General features: G+C 34.9%; 1 protein-coding gene across 1 annotated transcript in view; it reads left to right on the top strand.

Annotated features, from left to right (window-relative positions):
- Window positions 1-24958, top strand: part of LOC114330689 (uncharacterized) — a 99957-nt gene that overhangs the window by 62951 nt on the left and 12048 nt on the right. The window contains exons 8-13 of the mRNA XM_050641280.1: window positions 1927-2074; window positions 8839-9238; window positions 14358-14535; window positions 15588-15876; window positions 17869-18022; window positions 21190-21392. Of these exons, the coding sequence (XP_050497237.1) occupies window positions 1927-2074; window positions 8839-9238; window positions 14358-14535; window positions 15588-15876; window positions 17869-18022; window positions 21190-21392 (1372 nt within the window). The remainder of the gene's footprint in view (window positions 1-1926; window positions 2075-8838; window positions 9239-14357; window positions 14536-15587; window positions 15877-17868; window positions 18023-21189; window positions 21393-24958) is intronic.

The following is a 24958-nucleotide window of genomic DNA, read 5'->3' as shown; positions in this document are numbered from 1 at the left end:
GGTCACATAATCATGTTTTTGGTTAATGCTCAGCAAACGCGGCACCCATGGGCAGAATAATTTTTTCATATTCAAAACTTTAAAATATGACTAATGCGCTTTTAGTTTTGCCTTTGCCAAGCGCCGTCACTTTCATCATCATCATCATTTGGCTCTACAACTCTATGTGAGTCTTGGCCGCGTTTACTATTTCCCTCCATTGTTGTCGGTCCTGAGCAGCTATTTCCCATTGCTGTACTCCCATTTTGCGTAGGTCACTGGCTACTGCGTCTTTCCATCTCTTTCTTGGCCGACCAACTGACCTTTTTCCATCGGGCCTTTCCCAGAATGTGGCGTTTAGAAGTCTTGCGTCACTTGATCTTAGCACGTGACCCGCCCATCGTATTCTGTTTGCTTTTTACCTTTGCCTTTGCCAATTCACGCATCTTCACTTTACGATCAGCTAAAACCATTTCATGGATTTTCTTCACATTTTCTGGTATAACTGCGCCCTAGAGCTGTCCAGTGTGTGGTTCAGTTCCAGGTCCAGTTCCAATGTAGATATACGACCACTGTGGAATTCACGGTACCAAAATTTGACAGTGTAAACTGAAGGAGCATTAGTCCCACAATATTTATCCAGCTTTTCTTTTGTTGCTTTTTTATTTCTCAAATTACAAATAATGTTTGATGAGAGATCGAAAATTATTTTTCCACCTACCTCTACCGAAAGTATACTTTTCCGGACCTGATTGTAGGGAGCAAAGTTGTACTTTTCCTCCCTAGGGAGGAAAATATTTTATATATATTTTATATATTTTAATATAAAAGTGACGTCATGGTATTTCATTCATGAAATATAACTTATTGACGCCCTGTACAATATCTATTTTCTATTACGTAAGTATCTATACATTTTAACGTTTATTTAAAAACACCCTGTATTTTGCAGAATGGTAAAAAACAGTAAATTGTTATTCTGATTTAACAATGTTTACATTAATAATTTGACTTATATTTGACAGTTGACAGTTATATTGTACCTACTTGTTAGTTTTAGTTTTAATAAATTTTGTTGGTTAGTTAAACATAAATAAAGTAAAAATGAAAAAATGACCTGTTATTTGAGGAAGGTGGAAAAACCATATGTATAACATGGGAGTAAACCACCTACCTCTACCGAAAGTATACTTTTCCGGACCTGATTGTAGGGAGCAAAGTTGTACTTTTCCTCCCTAGGGAGGAAAATATTTTATATATATTTTATATATTTTAATATAAAAGTGACGTCATGGTATTTCATTCATGAAATATAACTTATTGACGCCCTGTACAATATCTATTTTCTATTACGTAAGTATCTATACATTTTAACGTTTATTTAAAATCACCCTGTATTTTGCAGAATGGTAAAAAACAGTAAATTGTTATTCTGATTTAACAATGTTTACATTAATAATTTGACTTATATTTGACAGTTGACAGTTATATTGTACCTACTTGTTAGTTTTAGTTTTAATAAATTTTGTTGGTTAGTTAAACATAAATAAAGTAAAAATGAAAAAATGACCTGTTATTTGAGGAAGGTGGAAAAACCATATGTATAACATGGGAGTAAAGTGCCTTTTCCTCCCTTGAATGATTACTGCCCTCCGCTACGCGTCGGGCAGTATACTTCATTCTCGGGAGGAAAAGTAGCACTTTCCTCCCTTGTTATACAAATAGCTATTTCTCCGTGTGTGTCATTTTTCCAAACACTTCAACTTATGCAGCTGCCAAAAATGTACTAATGGCAACATCGCGATAAAATTTGACGTGTATGCTGCAAATAGGTTAGATTTTCTAGAATTAGCGTTTTTTTTAGATTGCAGCGCCCTAATTGGTGAAGCAGATATATAAATAAAATACATATTTTCTATATATTATTATAATTTGGATATTTTTTAGGCCTCCTGTCATCAATTTGGTGATCGACAATTTTAATCTACGAGAGAAATCATTTGCAATACTTTTAAAGTGCTTAGTTATTCATAGTTCAGTTGAATTCACTGACCTCATGATACTTCTCGTATATGTTCATGAAAGCTTTGATGAGGTAAGTTTAATTTAGAATGGTCTTTTGCTTATATTCTTCTATACCGACCGATAGTACAGAACTATAAAAATAAATTGTAATTAGAGCAGTGCCTAGAATAAGCCTCTGTTCTTTTGAGGGGTTAGTTCCACAAAACTATTCAAAATATAATCTAACTTGTTTAACAATTTTTACTTGCTTTAAAACACAAATTTTTGGAAAAGGATTAGGTTCTTTAACATAGAGCTTCAATGAAAACGAGCCATCGGGTTCTATTTTGCGCTTAAGTCTTCACCTCATTCCAAGACTTTCCTTGACCTCTTATCTCGTCTATGATTGATCTTCTCCAAGTTTGTGCTGGGAGACATCTTTTTCCTTGGGGGATTCCGTTCTAGGATAGTCTTTGCAATACTGGAGCTATTTTTTCGAAATGTGTGACCGATTCAACCCCACTTTCTGAACTTTATTTCATTCTCTAACCTCTTTTGTTCGGTCAGGTGTAGCAGATCTTCGTTTCTGAAGATGGCCAGCAAACACGAACAGTTATTCGTAGGCATTTGTTAACAAAGATTTGCAGTTTGTCTGTAAGAGTTTTTGTTACTTTCCAGGTTTCACATCCGTATAGTAGAACAGACATGACATTTGAACTGGAATATTCAGATCTTTGTCTTTGTGGTATACTGGCCAGACCTCCCAAACAGGGTTGAACATGCTGAATGCTTGTTGAGCTTTTCGTATCCTCATACGAATATCGTCTTGTGTACATCCGCTTTCTGTTATGACACTTCCAAGATACGTAAAAATGATCTCCATGTTGTTAAAAGTAATAGTATGTTGTTTCTGGCATTTATTCCCACCGATTTGGTTATATTAATATTGATTTTAAAACCTATTTCACTGGCTTCAGTGGAAAGTGTTTCCAATTGGTGAACCACATCTTGGAACTTTTGTCCTAAGAGGCAGATATCATCGGCGTATTCTAGATCGCTAGGCATGTAGTTAACGTCCATTGTACACCTCTTGTGTCGGAGTCTAGTTTGGGGAGAACATAGTCTACGGCTATGTTACAAAGAAATGGAGAAAGCACGCATCCTTGTCTGACTCCAGTAAGTATGTTAAATTCGTCGCTGTGGATCCCATTATGTGTCGCGCTGTATTTCGCCTCAATGTACCGGTTGTCCCAATAAGAATGGCTCTCGGCCATATCTCAGGAACCGTTTATAGTAGAGCTTTGAAATAAAAAATTTTATAACAAAAGTTGCCTCAGGAAAAGCCTGGAAATTATTTTCATAATTGTGGGTCCGCTAGAGGGCGTAATTGAATATCAAAAATTAAAAAATCTAAATTTTACAAAATTTTCCTAGTGAAGGGGCACTGGAAATCCGATTATTGTATTCTTCATAAAATTCTGCGCATATTTGATTTAACAAGTTTAACTCTACTTTTGCAAATAAGAGGTGGGGGTGAGTGGGAACCTTGTTATGAAAAAATGGCTGTAAGTCCGGTTCTGCTAAATCAAATTTTGAAAACTGGGTCTTGTTGAAGACAGATCTTTTTCTTCAATGTAAGCGTGATAATTTTGAACCATCCTAATAAGTAATAAGCCAGCTGGGAGGCGTTATTTAATTTTTTTTCAGAAATCTAGTTTTCTTTGGAAAATATTAAATACAAGTATGCATTTTTAATCATACTTTATAAAATTAGATTAAATTAGCAATAGAATAGCGAAAACCGCATGTCGATACCTTTTTTATATCTCAAGATATCTCGAGAAACGTGTAAATTTTATACATAACTGTTACTATCACCGGTAAACTAAGTTAGTAGTGTGCTGTGGAAAAAAAAACAAAATAACATTTTCCAGATGTCAACGTATAAAAATATAATTAATTAAAACAACAATATAAAGAGAAACAATACTATTAAAATTAAATATAACAAAGAACAAAAAGAACTACTTAGTGACGATCTAAATATTCAAATTGTTGCCCATCATACATTACTCTAGAATACATTAAACAGAGAATACTAAACGCCATTCAAAGCATATCGAGAGCAGAAATTGAGACTGCTGTTCAATCTACTCTTGAAAGAGTAAATGTTTGCAACGAAAATCATGGGCAAAAATTTGAACATTTATGTCATCACTAAATAGTTGTTTTTATTTCTTTGTAATAGGGCTTTTCAACGCTTCTCATTTGTTTCGAGCCTCTGTCATATGCCGTATAATCCGTGTATAATATTAATATACGAGATATGAACGAGGCTCGAAACAAATGAGAAGCGTTGAAAAGACCTAATATACGTTGACAGCTGGAAAATGTTTCTTTGTTGTTTCCATGGCACACTACTTTTCCTAAACTTCGTTTACCGGTGACAGTAATAGTTGTTTTTAAATTTACACGTTTTGTAAGATATCTCGAGATAGAAAAAAGGTATTAACATGCGGTTTTCGCTATTCTGTTGCTAATTCTGTAATATGGTATTAAAAATGCGTGTTTGTATTTAATATTTTCCAAATAAAACTAGATTTCTGAAAAAAATTAAATAACGCCTTCTAGCTGGTATATTACTCAGTAAGTTGGTTCGAAATCATAACTTTTACATTGACGAAAAAGATCTGTCTTCAACAAGACCAAGTTTGCAAAATTTGATTAAGCAGAACCGGACTCACAGCCAGTTTTTCATAACAAGGTTCCCACTCACCCCCACCTCTTGTTTCCAAAGGTAGACTTAAACTTGTGAAATCAAATATGTGTAGCATTTTATGAAGAATACGACGATCGGATTTCCAGTGCCCCTTCATTAGGAAAATTTTGTAAAGTTTAGATTTTTTAATTTTTGATATTCAATTACCCAAGACAAAGAAGACCTGGAGTATATGGCTAGAAAACTAATGGAAGAGTACAAAAAATGGGGCCTCGAAGTAAATGTCCAAAAAACACAATATCTTTGCGTAGGAGGAGAAAATAATCCAGATGACCTCGACTTAGAAGGTGAAACTATTAAGAAATGTGACCAATGTACATATTTGGGGGTAAAACTGACAAAGACAGGACGAAGTGATGAAGCCATAAAAGACAGAATAACCAAAGGAAAACAAGTTATAGGTGCGTTGAATTCAGTATTATGGCAAAAAAATATAAGACCGGAAACGAAAAAACGAATATATAATACCATATTAAAACCAGTAATCGTCTATGGCTCAGAAGTGTGGCAGTTATCACAAAAACTTAAAGGTAACCTATTGGCAGTTGAAATGGATTTTTGGAGGAGAGCAGCGGGAAAGTCTAGATTAGAACATGTGAAAAATGAGGACATCAGGAGACAAATGAAAGTACAAAGATCAATTATAGAAGACATCGAAAAACAACAACTAATATGGTACGGACATGTTAGACGTATGGGGGAAGAAAGACTACCCAAAAAGATATTAGAATGGGTACCACCAGAGAAAAGAAAACGAGGACGACCACCAACAACATGGATCCAAGGAATCTCAAAAGCAATGTCAGCAAGAAATCTATCTGAAGAAGACTGGCAGAATAGACAGGCTTGGCGAACGGGAACCCAAAGGCGTATTACGCTGTGAACGGGATTTATATATATATATATTCAATTACGCCCTCTAGCGGTGGTCCCACAATTATGAAAATAATTTCCAGGCTTTTCCTGAGGCAACTTTTGTTATAAAATTTTTTATTTCAAAGCTCTACTATAAACGGTTCCTGAGATATGGCCGAGAGCCATTCTTATTGGGACACCCGGTACAGTGACTTTATACTGGAAATTATTTTATCGGGATGTTTTTAGCTTTAAAATTTTCCATATAGCACCATGAGATACGCTGTCAAATGCAAGCTTGAAATCGACAAAAACCATGTATAAGAGTGTTTTTCATTCAACCGAATATTCCATTATTACCCTCACAGTATTGATGTGGTCTACGCAGGAGGATTCTGTTTTAAAGCCTGCTTGATTAGCATATCGAAATTAAACTTTGCTAATCTTATGTAACGTGGTCGTTGTGTTTGTTGCTCCAGGTAACAAAAATTCAGCCGAAGACAGAAGGTTCGCTTTTTTTAAGACATTTATTTTAGAATCAAAACATTACAAATGATAAGATGCCTTAGTCGTTAATTTCGTTAGTAAAATATATTTATAACCTACGTATCGAACATTAGGTTCGGATTGATGTGACGATATCTGGTACATGAATGAATAGTACCGACGATCGCGTGGATTTAGGAATTACATTTATCAATATGAAACGGACATATAAGGAGAGGAAAGCTCGCTCAGCTCGTCAGTGGAAAAGACATGTAGGGAAATACGATCAACGCTCGTAAAAGGATAGGTAAAAGGAAAACCGTCGGATTCATTCAACACACCAAAACGACGATGGAAAATAGTCGGGATAACTCACCTCTTATACCTCGTTGTTGTTTATTATTCTTCGATCAACGCTCCAAGAATAATAATCAACTAGGATTTTCGTTCCGACTTTTATATCGTACGAGACGGTACAAAAACACGTTTTACTTAATTCATTGGCGTACTCTAGACGATAAAATTATATTATCGTCACACTTTTCATTATGATGGTGGTGAAAATTTTATTTATGGCGGTAACCAAGGCTATTCCTATCCCATTTTTGCACAATGTGAGGTTGCTCTTTTTTGGGAGCTTGATAATGTTACTTTTTTTCCAACCCGTTGGAATGGGGTTTGTTTACCACAACTCAGATTTATACAGTTTTTTTACGATAAGAATGAAAGGCGTCACACGGTGGTAAAGTGCGTCGTTGTCAAACTATTTTTCCATTTACGATATTCTTCTTAACACACATAACCTAATTTTTCGTTTGCTTCTTTTAAAAATAATTTTCTGGGCACAACTTCCTAAAGGTGAAGGCATTTTTGAAAATTTATAAAGGTTTATTTGTTTTTAAAAGAACTTTTTTAGTTTAATTTGTAGTAAAAATTGAAATGACAAAGTAAATACCCAACACGACCTAACCTCCAATTCACACAAACACAATGACAAAAAGCCGCGAGAAATGTACTGGCAATACTGCAAGACACTGCGCTCCAAAATTAACGCATAATATTAACATTATAATTTCAGTTTTAATGAAAAAACTTTGTTCTTTTGTGCTTTAAGGGTGCTTTTAAAAAATCTGAAATAAAAACTTTTATTTATAAAAAATGTATTGAACTAAACAATATAACATCATAAGTCTAAATATCTGAACAAACATCTGATCTGAACAAACTAGTATAAATAAATGACGGAATTGAAATTTTTAGTACTAGGATCGAGTAATGCCTCCTCTGGCATTTATTACTGCTTGACAATGATCTCTCATACTGAGAATTACCGGTCTTATTTCTTCTTGTGATCCCAAATTTCAACTAACCGCAAGAACAGTTCATCTAGTAGTGTGTTTGGTGCATTAGGTAGTTGTCGTGTCTGCCTGTGATGTCCAAAACATGTTCTATTGGGTTGAGGTCAGGATTTCTCGTAGGCCAATTCGTGGCACGAATTCCAACCTGCTGACGATATTTCTGCACAACTCTTGCATTATGTGGCCTGGCATTATCTTGCATAAGCATGAAATTGTCCCCAATAAATGGTGCAAATGGCACGACATGCTCTTCTAAAATGTCTGTAATATACCTGTGTGATGTAAACCACCCGCGATCTATTCTAACTCCGTACGAGCCTCCAAATTAATCCCACTCATAACATTACCGAGCCGCCACCATACTGTACAGTCACTACGGTGTTACACTGTGTGTAGCGTTCCCCAGACCTTCTATACACTCTATTCCACCTGTCATCAGAAAAAATACAGTACCTGTATTCATCGGTGAACAATATTCTTCCCCAATCGTCATTATTCCAAACATGTTCACTAGTAAAATGCAATATTTGCCTTCTATGGTCTCTTCTAAATAATGGACCAGTGGGTGCCCTTCCAGGGCATAGGTCGTTTTCGGCCAGTCTTCTTGTCATATTTTGGCTGATTCTAAAGTTATAACGATCAAAACATTCATTTTCTAGAGAAGTACTGATAACAAACCTTTGTCTCAGTCTACGAAGTGTCAAGACACGATCTTGGTTAGGAGTTGTAACCCTTCTACGGCCTTGACCGGGTCTTCTCGAGTTACTTCACTCTTGTTCTTACTTCACTCTCTTTACTAACACTCTTATATGGTTGACTGAGTGAAGTTAAAACGTTCAGCGAGTTATACTTTACTTTATCCTTCTTCGTGAAGAGTAACGATTCTAATACAGTCACTTTCTGACAAATTTGGATTTTCTTGCTGCTGGTGGTTCATTTCAAAGGAAAAAACACTTAATAAACTTGAAAAACGCGTTTAAACCTTCAGCACAACGTATTTGTGTTTAGAACTAGCATGTTTTTAATTTTTTTTTTCAAAAAATAATAAAATCATTAGCGTTTTTTACCGTTCTTTCGATAAATGTTACAGTATACCGGAGGTAATAATATTATATTATCACAAAAATCGGAACATTAAAATTATTTAATTTACCAGGGTTTTTAAAATTATGCGTTAATTTTAGCGCTCAGTGTATTTTGCCAACTGATAATTCACTAAAAGACACTAAATTATATCAGAATATATGCATAGGGAGTTTGCTGTAAATATGGTTGTACATTTAAAAGTTACTAGAATGACATCATTTCATTCTTATCGTAAAAAAAGTATAATTATGTCAGAAAATTATTTATAATTAGTTAAAAACTATATTTTAGCTCAGTTCCTCAGGTGCTCTGGGTCCCTTATGTAGTGCCCTGGACAAAATACTTCAATCAAGAGCAATTTTAGAGAACGAGGTAGACAATTTGGATAGGTTATATGGTTTAATAATGAATGGCCTTTTTACTCAAAGTTTCCACCCAGATAATATCAAAAATGTTTATCGGCTTTTGATGAGAATAAAAACTATTCTTGATATTGATAATAATCGTGAGCTGAACCAACTTATGGAAATTATGTCAGAAAGAGCATTGAGAGGGATATATGTGAGAAGAGCAGGAGATCTTGGAATAATCACATACCTCAATGAACTATGTCTTGTGATGCAGAAGCCACCATTACCGTACGTTATTAATACCATAGAACATATGATGGATGATGACGACGAAAAGGAAGGTAAGTCAGAAATACACTGGGGTGCAAAATTAACCGGACACCTTTCAAAATGGGTCGAATTTCCTAAACCTGTTGTCCGATTTAAGCGATTTTTTAATATATTATAACCATATTCTTTAGCAATATATATATATATATATATATATATATATATAACAGCGCTACAGGCCTTAGAGGCTCTTGGCTTCGATAGTCTTGACTATATTCTTCCACTTTTTCCGGTCCTTCACTTGTTCTCTCCAGTCTCTTGTACCCATTTCTTCTATGTCAGTCCGGACAGCATCCAACCACTTCCTTCGTGGTCTCCCTCTTCTTTTCTTCCCTTGTTCTGCTAACAAAACTCTTAGGACGTTTCTTTCTTGTGGCATTCGTGAAACATGTCCCAACTATCTAACTCTCTGCGCCCTGATTTTCTGTGTTATTTTGGGTCTCTTATATATCTGCATTAGCTCCTGGTTTGTTCTTCTGCGCCATTCCCCGTTAGCTTCCTTGATACCACCAAAAACTTTTCTCAAGATTTTTCTCTCCCAAATCTCTAGCTTTTTTTCTTGTTTCTGATTCATGGTCCAAGTTTCACATGCATACATCACCGTTGGTCTCACTATTGTCTCATAAGTTCGAATCTTGGCTGCCCTGGACACGTTTTTGGCCTTAACAGTGCGTTTAATGATCCTACTGCTTTGCTAGCTTTCAACAACCGTTTATCAATATCTCTCTTCATCTCCTCTATTTGTAACGGTTACTCCAAGGTACTAAAATTCAGTTACATACCTTCTCAAATTTATACTCTCTGTCATTCGTCGTTAGAGTGATCCATTTATTTTCTTCTGCATTTTCCCCTCTCATTTCCATATACTTGGTTTTTTCTTGGTTTATATTCAGGCCATATTTTCTAGCTTCTTCTTCAAATTGTTTGAACATTTTTCTAAGTTCTATTCTTGAACGTGTCAGAAACACCAAGTCATCTGCAAAACCTATGCATTATCTTTTGTTGAGAATCGTACCGCTTGTCTGGATATTGGCTCCTCTAATTATCTTTTCCAGTACTAGGTTGAATAAGTCTGTTGACAGGGGATCTCCTTGTTTTAATCCTCTATTGACGTTAAACTGATTTGAAAGACTAATTCTTTAACAATATCGCTGTAATAATATTGTTGCTAAACATTTAAATTTTTATTGTATACCGGTTATACCAATCAAACTGTGTTTTTTTCTCAAAGTTCGCATCACCCTGTGGAATATTCTAGCATTTATAAAATACTGAAATTAAAATCCAACTATAGCCTCATGGTTTCTCAACATTTTGTTTTTTGATTCATTCCCTTACATTAGACCATAGAAAAGTTAGGTACTTTAACAACTAGTCATGTTTTTACGGGTCTTATTACCCGTATGTACGCTAATGGTGAATATTAAATTTTTACTTGTATGTCAAAAAATGTACCATAACTACGTCTTAAAACCCACCAAAGTCCATTTGCATATCTCAACCGGTTTTAAAGCAATAAATAAATCGTCAGTTTGTAAGAAAAATTTCAGCACCCTCTATCTCAGAAACGAAGCATTTGCTGACATAGGTTTATAAAGCAAACTGTCATTATTTTTTCATGTAGCCCTTGAAGTTTGCCATAGTTATTTAAAAACACCCTTGTATTGATAAAAACTAAACTTGGAAGTAACTAGAAGGATAGGAAATCAACCGGAAATAATACTAACTATCAAAAGACGAAAACTTGAGTACTTGGGACATGTGATGGGAGGGCAAAAATACTCATTATTACAACTTATTATGCAAGGCAAAATCCGAGGAAAGCGAAATGTGGGAAGACGAAGAACATCCTGGTTTAAGAACTTACGGGAATGGTTCGAATGCAGTAGTGCAGAGATATTTAGAGCGGCAGTCAACAGGGTCCGCATTGCCATGATGATTTCCAACCTTCGATAGAAGATGGAACTTAAAGAAGAAGAATTGATAAAAAACATGGCTAATTGTTAATAAGTACCTAACCTTTTTATGGTCCAACATAAGCGAATGAATCAAAAAACAGAATGTTGAGAAAACATGAGGCTATAGTTGGGTTTTAATTTGAGTATTCTATAAATGCTAGAATATTCCACGGGGTGATGCGGAGATTGAGAAAAAACACAGTTTCATTGGTACACCCGGTATATAATGACATTTACCTGTCCAGCAACGTTATTATTACAGCAATATTGTTAAAGAATAAGGCTATAACATATTAAAAAATCACTTAAATCGGACAACAGGTTTAGGAAATTCGAGACATCAAAAATGACCCATTTTTAAGGTGTCCGGTTAATTTTGCACCCCAGTGTATATTTATACAGAGTGTTTGGTAACGAATGGGCCATAGCTTAACCTTATATTCCTGAGATTAAAATAGGTTCATTTAAGCTTACTTACCTTAGTACGAAAGTTGATAATAACCGAAATACCGGGTGTCAAAACTTTCATTTTATTTATTTTTTAATATTTCCTGACAGGTATGGTATAACAACACGAAATTTGGTAAGTGAGGGGGATGAGAAACCTAAATTCCCCACCAAAAATTGTATATTACCCTGAGGGCACCACACACATCCTTCGGCGCACATTAAACGTTTAATTTTTTTTATCTCCCACTCCACATAATTTTGAGATCAAAACTTTTATTCCCATATGATTTTTACATAAAAAAGGTATGCTACATTCATCTCACTAAACTCAACCATTTTCGAGATAAACGCATTTTAAATCTACGATGCAAAACTCAAGTTTTTGCACATCATTGTAGTTACTAAAAACCATTTGACATATCCTTGTCATACTTGGCAGCAAGTGTAGGTATTATACACCCTATTAAATTATGTTAAACACACGTTTCTGCATACTACCAGTGGCGTATGACAGGGGAAAGTAAATAGTTGACCCTTTCCAAATTTTTCGATTCTCCAATATTTTGTATATAAATAATACACTCCTCATTCGTAACGATAAAGTCATTAGTTGTCGAAATATTTGAAGTTGAAGAGCTGAAGAGCACATTATTTACATATTGGAGAGTCTAAAAATTATGCTAAAATAGCAGTTCCGTCAGCGGCATAGAATTTGGGAAGGTCAACCATTCACTTTCCCCTATCCTAACACTCTCGTAGTTGCCAGAAACAACTATTTAACATAATTTAGTAGGGTCTACACAGCACCTACACTTTCTGCCAAGTATGACACGGATATGTCGAATAGTTTTAATGTATTATATATTTTTTAATAATTTATTCTTTATTTAAAACTTTAAAAACTTAATGTTTGGGATAAAGGGCTTAAGTCAGATATTCACAACAATAATGTTTTGATGCCTGCTGGACCAAAAAAATAGGCTCTTTTTATTGGTACATAAGGTTTAAGTCTACAACAATTATTGTACTTTAAAATTATTTGGCATATTATCCTTATAGTACTTAGCAGAAAGTGTGGGTACTGTACACCTTACTAAATTATGTTAAATAATCGTTTCTGGCTATTACCAGAGGCGTACGACAGGGAAAGTGAATGTTTGACCCTTCCCAAATTCTACGTCACTGACGGAACTGCTATTTTAGCTTAATTTTTCGATTCTCCAATACTTTCTATGTAAATAATATACTCTTCATTGGTAATGATTAAAGTCATTAGTTTTCGAGATATTTGAAGTTAAAAATAAAATGGTACAGTTACTTTGATTAATGTATTATGCCACTTCGTTTTTAATTTCAAATATCTCGAAAACTAATGACTATCGTTACGAATTAAGAGTATATTATAGACATAGAAAGTAATGGAGAATCAAAAAATTGCACTAAAATAACAATTGTGCCAGTGGCGTAGAATTTGGGAAGGGTCAACCATTTACTTTCCCTCGTCGTACGCCACTGGTAGCGCGTCCCTCGTCCCAAAACCAGAAGCGTTTGTTTAACATAATTTAGTAGGGTGTACAGTATGACACACTTGCTGCCAAGTATGACAAGGATATGTCAAATGGTTTTTAGTAACTCCAGTGAAATGCAAAAAATTGAATTTTGCATGGTAGATTTAAAATGCGTTTATTTCGAAAACGGTTAAGTTTAGCGAAATTAATGTAGTATACCTTTTTTAAGTAAAAATAATGGTGGAATAAAAGTTTCGATCTCAAAATTATGTAGAGTTGGCTATAAAAAAATTGAACATATTTAATGAGCGCTTGAAGACGTATGTGGCGCCCTCTGGGTAATATATAATTTTTGGTGGGGATTTAGGTTTCTCATCCCAAAAAACCCCCACTTACCAAGTTCCGTGCTGTTGCTTCAAAAATTGAAAGATTAAAATTTAATGTTCGTTCGTGTCAAGAGTCGAGCGCGTACATTAAGGAGTTAAGGATGTATAACAGTCTTTTCTTTGCCTTTCTCCTATATTATATTTCAACATCTCTAGACTAACTTCACCGCTCCCAGGATCTTTTCCAGTCGTTATCTTTCCTATTGCTTCCTCTAATTCTTCTTTTTGTGTAGCTTCTGTTTTCTCAGTGTTTCCGTCTGATCCGCCAATTCCGTTGTTTTCATTTTCATTTGATTTTGCTTGCTCTCCATTCAACAGTTGTTCGAAATGTTCTCTCTATCTTTCCATTATATCTCTGTCATCGGTTAATATTTTTCCGTTCTTGGTCATTATTTGATTTAGATTTATTTCTTTGTTGCGTCGTAGGTTTTTCAGAGTTCTATTAGAGTTACTACTGTTTGTACTACTACTAGTTTGTATTTTTACTGCTGTAAAGAGCAGCTAAAAGTAAATCGTTATCTGACATGTTTCTGATTTTAAAGTAAAACTCGTACTGCAAAATCGATACGTGTGTGTTCTCATTCGATTTTATTGTACTGCAAAATTGCATTCGACAAAATCGTTACTGCTGCGTTTGAACGTGAGTGATAGGCTTATGTACTGACTTCTCGGAGTGACACTATACACGTATTTAAATTTTTATTGCATTTAAATTTATAGAATTATAAACAATGACAAGTTTTTATTATACATTTCGACATTATTTTTATAAACATAGAAAATTTTATTATATTTTATATATACCTATTTATGCCTGTTATTTTTTAGAAATTAAAAATTTGTTTCCTGATATTTACATACAACTACTTTCCCTCTTCACAATTCATGGCATGTTGAGGAAAGTAAAAGCATCAGTTGCCGTTAAGCATCTAAAACAAGTTTTAAAGGATGGAAACCCCGTCTATAAGTTGGCAGGATTCAAGATGTATTACTCTCTTTGCAAAACGTAAGAAAGTTCATTTTATTGTTTATTTAAATTACTAGATTGTTCAATAAGTTTTGCGATTCGATAAGAGAGGGCGTTGCTACTCGCCTAATTTTATTTTGGTATATTGGTACACTCTTCATATGAACGTGTGTCAAGTTTATTTTCAATCTGTCAATTCGTTCTGTATTTACAAGCCATTTAGTAGCGACGTGACACAGTTTTTTACAATGGAAACAATCAAGTATCGTGCAGTGATTGAATTTTTATTTTTGGAAGGTTTAAAACCAAAAGTTGATGAACAAATACAGTTGAAGTTTATAAGGATTCTTCACCTTGAATTAGTATAGTAAAATGATGGATTGTTGAATTTAAACGTGGTCGTACAGGTCTTGAAGACGACCCACGTCAAGGACGTCCGAAAACAGAAACCGTAGAAAAAATACAGGATATGGTATTGGAAAATCGTCGAGTAACTGTAAGAGATTTAGTAGAAGCCGCAGGCATCTCATTGGGCAGTGTAAGCAATATTTTGGCTGAAGTATTGGATTTCAGAAAGCTTTGTTCATTCATTTATCATAAGTGTATACAAAAACATATCAGTCTTTTTCAATTACTTTTTTTTCAATCGACCAATTTTTGAGACCAAGTTTTCGTTGGAATTTTTGCCAAGCTGAGCAGGCAGGGAGTGAGATGCAATTCATAGATCTCTCCTAGCCTTCTTTGCCTCAGCATTCGTATGGTTTGCAAATTATAGAGACCGCGAAGGCGTTACCAGAAACTTGGTCTCAATAAAAGTGTTATTTTAGATTTATTGAAGTAACACTTTCGATTGTTGTAAGCAGATGCCACCACGGCACACGTGTCGTGTCTATTTTGTTGTAGTTCTGTACTAGCAGTCGGATTTGTTTTGCTTCATTCAAAAAAGCCATAATATACACTCTCTGATGATAGCTTAGGAGCTTGAAACCGCTTAGGGTGTTTATGGCACTCTCTGAATGAATTGAAATATAAGACTTCTCTACTTTTCGTTTTACAACAAAATTTTTTATTACTTTTTATTTGTGTTTTAGGAAAATTGTCAGAGATTATGAACCTGTTTTTGAATTTGTCTTCAGGGAGATAATGAATTCCCACGTTTTAATAACGAAGACTTGTCTACATGCTATAGAGCTACTAATTCATAATAATCTTTTAAAATTAGACCACGAGCAATTTTTCAAGTGCATACATGTGATTGGCTGTGAGAATGTATCGATTTATTCCAAAACATTAATGTCAACAAGATTCATGCCAACTAGTCAGAATGATGTTGCTATACATTACGTCAGAAGTATGGTGTACCTTCATCACTATACAGGGGTAAGTTTTTTACATAAATTTAACTAAAAATCAGAAAATGTTTTCTTCTTCCATGTGACGATCCCTTATTGGAGATTATTTTACGACACTACAGCCCAAATTGAGCCTTGGCCTTTATTTTTTGCCTCCACCCTTGTTTGTCTGTGGCTGCTCTTCTCCATACACGGAGTCCTAAAATTGCTTTTGCGCTGTGTCTTCCTATCGCTTTCTTGACTTTTTAACAGGTCTCTTTCCCTGCATTCTAGCGTTCAATGCTCTTTTTGGTAGCCTATCCTCTCTCATTCTTATCACATGTCCGGCCCATTGCAATCTTTGTACTCTAATAAAGTATGACAGGGGTGCTTCCTTATAAAGTTGATAAAGCTCGTTGTATCGAATTCTGAAGATTCCGTTTTCCCTCACAGGTCCTAGTATTTTCCTTAGTACTTTCCTTTCGAATGTGTCGAATTTGTTTTTGGATGTTTCTTTCAGGACCACCTGTTAGTCGAATTAAGGTTATATGATTAACTATTTATATGGGAAATAAGCCACAATTAAATTGGAAAGAATAATTTTATTAACGTTTCGACGCCCAAATCGGGTGTCGTTGTCAAAATACAAAATACTACTAAATTAAACAAAAATGTTGTTGCTAAGTAAAAAATTCTTATAATAATTTATTTAATCTGACTTATTTATATTGGCAATTCAGACATATATTATACATTTTAAAGTAAAAGACTTTAAAATGATATTGCCAATATTTATGAGTTGCGTTCCTGGGACGACTTTACTGAAAGATAGTTCATTTGATTACATGAAATCAACCCCTACTCAGGAATATCCGTCACAAAAAAATCATAGCATGTGATCTGTCTTTAAAAAGACAACCAAATGCAACGATGACAGTAAAATTCTCGCGTTAGAGATTCCATAGTAAATCACGAGGGAAAACCAAGAAAAAACTTTTTTTTCCCTCGTGATTTACTATGGAATCTCTAACGCGAGAATTTTACCGTCATCGTTGCATATGGTTGCCTTTTTAAAGACAGGTCACATGCTATGATTTTTTGTGACGGATATTCTTGAGTTGGGGTTGATTTCATGTAATCGAATGAACTATCTTTCAGTAAAGTCGTCCCAGGAACGCAACTCGTAAATATTGGCAATATCATTTTAAAGTCTTCTACTTTAAAATGTATAATATATGTCTGAATTGCCAATATAAATGAGTCAGGTTAAATAAATTATTAGATTATTATTCTTTTCAATTTAAATTGTTATTAATAAAATTATTCTTTTCAATTTAATTGTGGCTTATTTCCCATTATAAATAGTTGATTATAAAAATGCCACAAGGAAATAGCTCCAGAACAACATTAAGGTTTTATGCTAGGCCTTCTTAATCAGTAGGTCGTTTTTGCTTCTATCTGTGTAACCCAGCCAAATCAGTCTTTGCGCTTTAATAAATGTAACTATATTCTCCCTTCATTCTTCTTCTTACAGTGCCTTATCCTTAAAGAAGTTGGCGATTACATTTGCTTATTTAATATTAGTTGCAGCCGCGCTAAATAGTTCTATGGAGGTCATATTTGTCCATTGTCGTAGGTTTTTAAACCAAGAGTTGCGTCTTCTTCCTGGTCCCCTTTTGCGATTGATTTTGCCTTCCATTATAAGTTGGAGCAGTTCATACTTTTGATTTCTTACGATGTGGCCAAAATATTGTGTTTCCGTTCTTTTATTATAAGCATAAGCTCTCTTTCCTTATTCATCCTCCGCAAGACTTCCGCATTTGTCGTATGACTCATGTAGGATATTCTGAGCATTTTACGGTAACACCAGAGTTTGAATGCTTGGATTCTTTTTTGTGTTGCTTCTGTCATTGCCCAGGCTTCAACACCATAGAGCAAGGTGGAGAATGATACCATTTAGAGCGTAATAAGCAATGTAATAAATTACAATAAGTTTTTTTATAATTGAAATAGTTTTGTACATGTTTCCCTCTTGTTTCAGTTGTCCTGCTATCCGATTACTTCGGAGTTTGATAATGTACTGATAAAACTCGAAATAAAGATGAACTGTAAGCATGAGATACCATTGTTTTTATTTACAAACGTATCCATGAAATACAAGTTTCATATTTTACTAGAAGCTTCATCAGTCTTTGGTAAGTTTTCCTTATTTTTACATAGTCATTCTTTAGGTTTTAAAAAGACATCAAGCATTTATGAGCTGCATTGATTTTCACTTTTGATCACATTGTGAAAACTAGGCAAGGCAGGTGGAGATGATGAACTTGAACTGAAAATGGTAAAATACATAGGAATAAACTGGCTATGGAAAATAAATAAAGAGGCGTTTGAAAAACAAACAATCCCTAAAGACTGGCAGAACAACATCGTCTTACCAATATGCAACAAAGGAGAACATGTAAACTGTGATAACTATAGAGCTATATGTCTGTCATCGGTATGCTTTAAACAATATACGAAAATATAGCGAAAAAGCTAAGACAAGACATAGAAATGAAATTGGGAGAAGAACAAGCTGCATTTAGACCAGGAAGACGAACAAATGACAACATATTATATATCATTAGGATCCTAATGGAAAAAAGTATAGACACGGGGGAAAACTGGTATTAGCATTCATAGACCTAAGAGCAGCTTAACACGATACAAAGACAAATTATAGAGAAATACTTGAGGAAATTAAATGTATCAAATACGTTGATAAAAATTATAGAAAGTACATATAAAGAGGTAAAAGGGAGAGTACGAATAACAGGGGAAAGATTTTAATCAGAAGAGAGGTATTAAACAAGAAGATAGTCTTAGCCCTTTGCTATTTATAATCGTAACGAAGGAGTTAATAAGAAGTACTAAAGTTAGTCCTTAAGTATGCGGACGACATAGTACTAATAGCAGATTCCGAGAAAAAAATGCAGAAACTAATCGATATATGGGTAAAGCAAATAGAAGAACTAAAAATATAAAATAAACGAGGAAAAAGGTAAGATAATGATAATCAACGGCAAAGCAGATAAGGAAGATAATAAAATAGAGATATAGGTATTTAGGCGTCAACGCCCTTCTGGTAGGGATCTATGGGGAAGTGTCACCGAGCCGCAAGCCCTTATCCCTTGCCGTACTGCTCCCTCGTAGGCCGATCAGACGCCCGCATATTCCAGCCTAAGCGTCAGATTCATATTAGAATTTTATACTGACGCGTTAGCCTTTTTTTTGTTTTCCGTTGACCTGGCTGGGGCTTGAACTCGCATTCATCAGGGCGAAGTGAAGTGCGGTCAGTCGCTAGTCTCATTGAGCTGTCCGATCGACGGATAAAAGTGCAAAAAATCCCACTGAAATAAAGATAAAATGCAAAAACTCAGAACTGGAAACAGTTACAACTTACGAATACCTGGGAAGTATCATTACTAAGGACGGAGAAATATACTGGGAAATAACAAATGGAGCGAAGAAATCAAACAAGTTATACTATGCGTTAGCCCCAATTCTGGGAAAAAGAGAACTTACAAGAGAGACAAAAATAAAAATATATAACACATTAGTGATACCGACTGTACTCTATGCAATAAAAACTGGACAATTCTGGAAAAACGTAAGATCAGGATAAATGCAATGGAGATGAGACATTTAGGGCCAATTTCTCATATCGAGTTCAACTCCAGTTTAACCTGAACTTAGTGAACGTCAGTTTAAAGTCAAAATCGTCTTTCTCAATTCACGTTCAACCGATGCGATGGCAGTTTAAACTTGAACGATGCTTGAACGCTGGAATTCGGCCGTTCAAAGATTCAGAACCATTGACATATAGCCTAGACTCGGCATAGTCACCAAAAAAACGCAAACGCGGGAACAGCATGGAAACAGTCGATCGGTGGTCTATCTATCTCTTTTAACCAAACAATCCCGCGCATGTGACTGACAAAGATGGCTAGACCACTCAATGTCGACGTTACACCACGTAGAGGGGGAAAAATTTGTAGAGGCAGGAAAATATTGAAATAAATGAACAAAGTCGCATTTTCTGCTCAAATATTAATAAGAAACCAATAACGCAGTAAAAATTTCTCGGCCGTCGCAGGCGAAGTATCCTCTGCTAAGGACCATTTTGGTTATGGCCTTTGGAAATTTTGGGTGCGCTAACTTTGATAAAAGGCCGTTTCTTACATTACGAAAATATTTATTATGGGTAATAAAAGCTAAGATAATGAAGAAAAACGCCAGCCGCAGAGTCAAGAGATGGAGAAAGGAGCACAGCCCCGGAGATGGGGTGGGGGTAACTTTAAAATCTTAAATAGGAGCCCCCATTTTTTTTTATTGCAGATTTGAATTCCTTACGTAAAAGTAAGCAACTTTCACTCGAGACATTTCTTCGAATTGTGGATAGATAGCGTTATAATCGGAAAAAACGATTTACATGATACCCTAGGTAAATTATAGAAACGGCCCAATATCTCGAGAAATACACTTCCGAATAAAAACCCAACAAAGACGTGTTAAATATTTTTCAAAAACCTATCGAATGACACCATCAAACACAACCCTCCACGTCCACACCCTGGGGGTGGGGCGGAGGTACTTTTCAAAATATTAGATACCCCCATTTTTATTGCAGAGTGTATTCCTAAAAAAAGTGAGTAAAAATTATTCAAGTCATTTTTTAGAATTGTTGACAGATGGCGCTATAATCTGAAAAATACGATTTATCAGCGCCATCTATCAGTAATTCTAAAACATGTCTCAAATAAATGTTACTTATTTTTTTTCATAAGGAATCTTAATGTGTAATAAAAAATAAGATATATAAGATTTTAAAGTTACTCCCCCTCCCCCACTTCATCTTCAGGGGGTAGAGTTGGGGGGTCTTGTATGGTGTCATTCGATAGGTTTTTGAAAAATATTAAAAGGGTGTTTCTGGTTTTTCATTTAAAAGTGTATTTCTCGAAATATTGGACCGTTTCTATAATTTACCTCGGGTATCAAGATAAATCGTTTTTCCCACACAATTCGAAGAAATGTTTCGAATAAAAGTTGCTTATTTTTACGAAAAGAATCGAGATGTGCAATAAAAATGGGGGTCTCTATTTAAGATTTTAAAATTGTAGCCCACCCACCTCCAGGGGTGGAGTGAGGGTTCGTGTTTAGTGCCATTGGATAGATTTTTAAAAATATTAGAAACGTATTTTTCAGTTTTTGGTGCTGATATTTATTTCGTGAAATATTCGGCCGTCCCACTACTTTTGGGACACCCTATATATATATTTGTCATGATAGATATTTCGAGTATTTTAATTGTTTGCTATTTCAGATTTAATCGTAGCAGGCGAATGTATAATAGATGACAACTTTTTCATCCTAATGAATACGTTGTGTTTAACCTTCCGATATATTCAAAATCCATCTGCAGAATCAGGCAACATTCCCAGAAATTACTACGAAAATGTGATGAATTTTATAGAAAAGAAAATTGTTGAACATTGTCGTTCATACAAACCTGAAAAAGCTTATACGGTAAGTGTGCAAAAATGATTTATTTTGTTAGATATACATTTTTATTGAGACATTTTTTATCGAGTCATCATAGTTTTGATATTTTCGTCAATAACAAATGTTAGTATCTATTGAAAATTGAGTTTTTATCGTCAGAAGTTAATACTTTTTAAACGAGGAAGTACTCAGGAGTTTTGCGTTTTTATTTGAAAATCGATCGTTAGATCAGGTAATAGAAATATCATAAACAAAATTAGGGATACCCTATTTATGATCACTTCTGATCATCATCATAAACCGATATGTCCTGCCTAAGCATCTCCCTCCAGGTCTTCTTCTTTGGTCTTCCTTTCCTACTCCTTCCAGGAACCCACAGATCGTAAATTATTCGTATTGGGTGACTGACATCTTGACGTTGAACATGACCAAACCATCTTAACCTATTCTCTCTCATTTTGGCATCAATTGGCGCCGCCCCTAGACTTCCCCTAATACACTCATTCTTAATTGTATCCCTCCACTGTCCATTGTCACTCTACTCTTTCATCTAAGAATTCTCATTTCCTCTACATGCATTCGTTGTTTCTCGTTCTTATGTCTTATGGCAGTTTTATAGAATTTTCCCTTCAGCTTCATTGAAATTTTTCTGTACACAACACACCAATTAAGAGTTGTCACTCCCGAAGGTACTTTTTAAAAAGGCCCCTTTAAAAGTTACAACGAACAAACTATCAACACTTTATTTAATAAAATTACAACTGAACTGAAAAATGAATTTTTACATGTATTTATACATAATTAATTGATTAGGTATGTAATGTTGAAACTGCTGATCGGCTGGGTTATTGGACTTCAATATCGCCGATATCCGGGGTTATCGTGTCATAATTCACCACTCGCTTCCTTCCATTTCATCCATCCAACCCTAATTATACTCGTGCATCTCAATCTATTTACCCACTGCTCTGTAATACCGATCCTAGGCTCGAAAAACTATTTCTTTTCACAATCATTTCACCACCCAAAGAGATCATTTTATTTGTAGTAATTCCATATTTAAATGTAAATTCCAAATACTCTATCTGTCCTACTAAGTTTTAAACCTTTTTCGTCATCACTGTTCCAGCTTTTGTTCTAATCGCTTTCACATTTCCTACTAACACTCCATTATAAGCATACATCACCAGAGAATGGTACCCTGTAGTTTAGCTGTTATCTGATCCAAAACTAATGACAATAAATAAGGACTGAGCACCGAGCGTTGATGCAATTCTACTTTCACTGGAAATTTGTCAGTCTCTCCCACACCTATCATAAAACTAGTAGAGCTACATTACTGCGCAAAACGAATCATAAAATCTTTAGGAATAAAAGGCAGATATCGAGCATCTAGTTTTATTAAACCTGGTCCAAGTATACTTTCGCTAACTTAGCGTCATCAGGAGCATTTCGTCAAATTAGGAAGATATCCCAGCAAAATGCAACATTGGCAAGAAAGAACTTTTTAAAACTTGCATCTAATAAATAACATATAACACACACTGAACAAAGGACAAACAGATCAAAATTAATTAAAATTATGCCGGGTGCTACATCTTCAAGTCAAAATGTAAGAATCATAACATGCTTCCTTATCGGACATGCGTGCATCAAGGGACACCTGCATACAATGGGTCTGTTTAATGGAGACTTAAGCTGCAGTCTCTGTAGCAGAGAACCTGAAACTATCAAGAATGTCTTGCATCACCGCGGGTCAATAAATCATAAGCGGCAAACCTTTCTGGTGGCTATAAAATGACTATAAGAACTGGTACAGGATTATTCATGATACCCATTACACCAGTGCATCCTGGAATAGATATGAATAAATTAACAATCTACAATAAGCCAGTTGGTTGTGGCATGACCGGTGAATAACAGATGGCTTCCAGAAAGGAGCAACTTATAGATATTGTAATCTTGTTGATGTTTAACTTGGAATTACCTGTAAACGACTTACGCGCCTGGCAGGGTGTTTACCTGGTACAACAGTTTCCACGCTGCGGTCTATTGAGACAGCCCATAGCTTGGGGATTTGTCTTATTTCGGTTAGACCAGACCTTTGCTATGTATGAGTAGATGAAGCTTGCAGTGTTGCAAGAGCTCAACAGGCCTTGAAGGCTTAGGGCTAGAGATACAATTAATATAATATATAATATAATATCGGTTCACAACGTTCTTCGATGTCTTCTGATTTCCAATCTCCATCTCGTTCTGTCATTCCATAGATCGTCCTCCAGTTCTCTGTCCCTGATTTCTCTGTCAACTCCCTCTCTCTATTCAAATTGTATCGTACTTCTTGGAGCTGTTCATTTGAATGGTTACCTTGCGGAATTTCTTTTTATATTCTCGGTGAAAATGAAATATCTGAACGTAGGAGATACTGGTCGCTACCGCAAATAGGTGGCATAATTAATATAATACAGTAATGGAATACTTAAACAGGCTGTCCAGAAACTCTACCGACAAACGAAGTCCTCAGATAATTTTAAGACAATTTAACCAAATTCATCTAGTCCGAAAATGCTTCCTAAGGTAGCTAGAGCTCTTTGAAGATTGCGCATTATAATTAGTTTTCCTTAAATACCTCCAGAACGCAGAAGTTAACTAGAAAGTTAGAAAAACGAAAATTGGTACACATATTTATCTTCCAGAGATAAATCGATTCCATCCATTGTGAATTTCTAGTACCAGTCATAGGCGTCCGTTTTGGGTGGGGCAACGGTTATTTTATCGTATAACTTTTTTGTCTTTAACTTTTAAGTATGCTTGATACTGAATTATTAAATTGTGAGGTATTCTTGTACTAAAAGGTACTCTTGCTTTAAGTCGGTAGGACACAGCGTTTTCTAGAAAAATCGATTTGAAAATTTTTAGTTTCCTGAATTTAAAAAAAAATTGAAAAAATTTTTCAAAAAAAAACGGTGTATTTTACCAAGAGTAACTTTTAGTACTAGAATACCTCATAATTTAATAATCTAGTGTTAAAAATTAAAGGCAAAAAAGTTACGCAATAAAATAACCGTTGACCTACCCAAAACTGACGCATATGACCGGTAATAGAATTTCGCAATTGAGGAAATCGACTTATCTCTGGAATATAAATCAACGTACCCGTTTTCGTTTCTCTAAATAGTTTTTTTCAGTGCCGGTTTAACCTAACTTCGGGCCCTGGGCGCTGGAGGTTTAGGGGGCCCCTTCATTGCTATTCGTTGTCAATTTTTTTACAAAAAAAACACATGCATTAGCCTGCATTAACTATAAACGTTTATTGTAAAACCCATACATTTTTGAAAATTTTAAAAAAGATTTTTAAAACCAACGAGAAAAATAGCAAACGTAAAAAATATTCCAAAAAATACGTTTAAAAATATAAAAAAAAAACAAAGTTCTACAGAACAACATATGACAAACAAAAAATACATATTCTAAAAAATATCTAAGACAAAAATTAGCTTACTTTTTCTTGCCTAGGCATTAGCAAACTGCCATATTAATACTATCAAAATTCAGTTGCTCCACTTTTTTTACAATGCGTCAATGATAAT

Source organism: Diabrotica virgifera, chromosome 10 (genome assembly GCF_917563875.1).
Source record: "Diabrotica virgifera virgifera chromosome 10, PGI_DIABVI_V3a".
Taxonomy (NCBI): domain Eukaryota; kingdom Metazoa; phylum Arthropoda; class Insecta; order Coleoptera; family Chrysomelidae; genus Diabrotica; species Diabrotica virgifera.
Note: the sequence above shows the minus strand (reverse complement) of the source record. Positions and strands in the feature narration are given on the sequence as shown.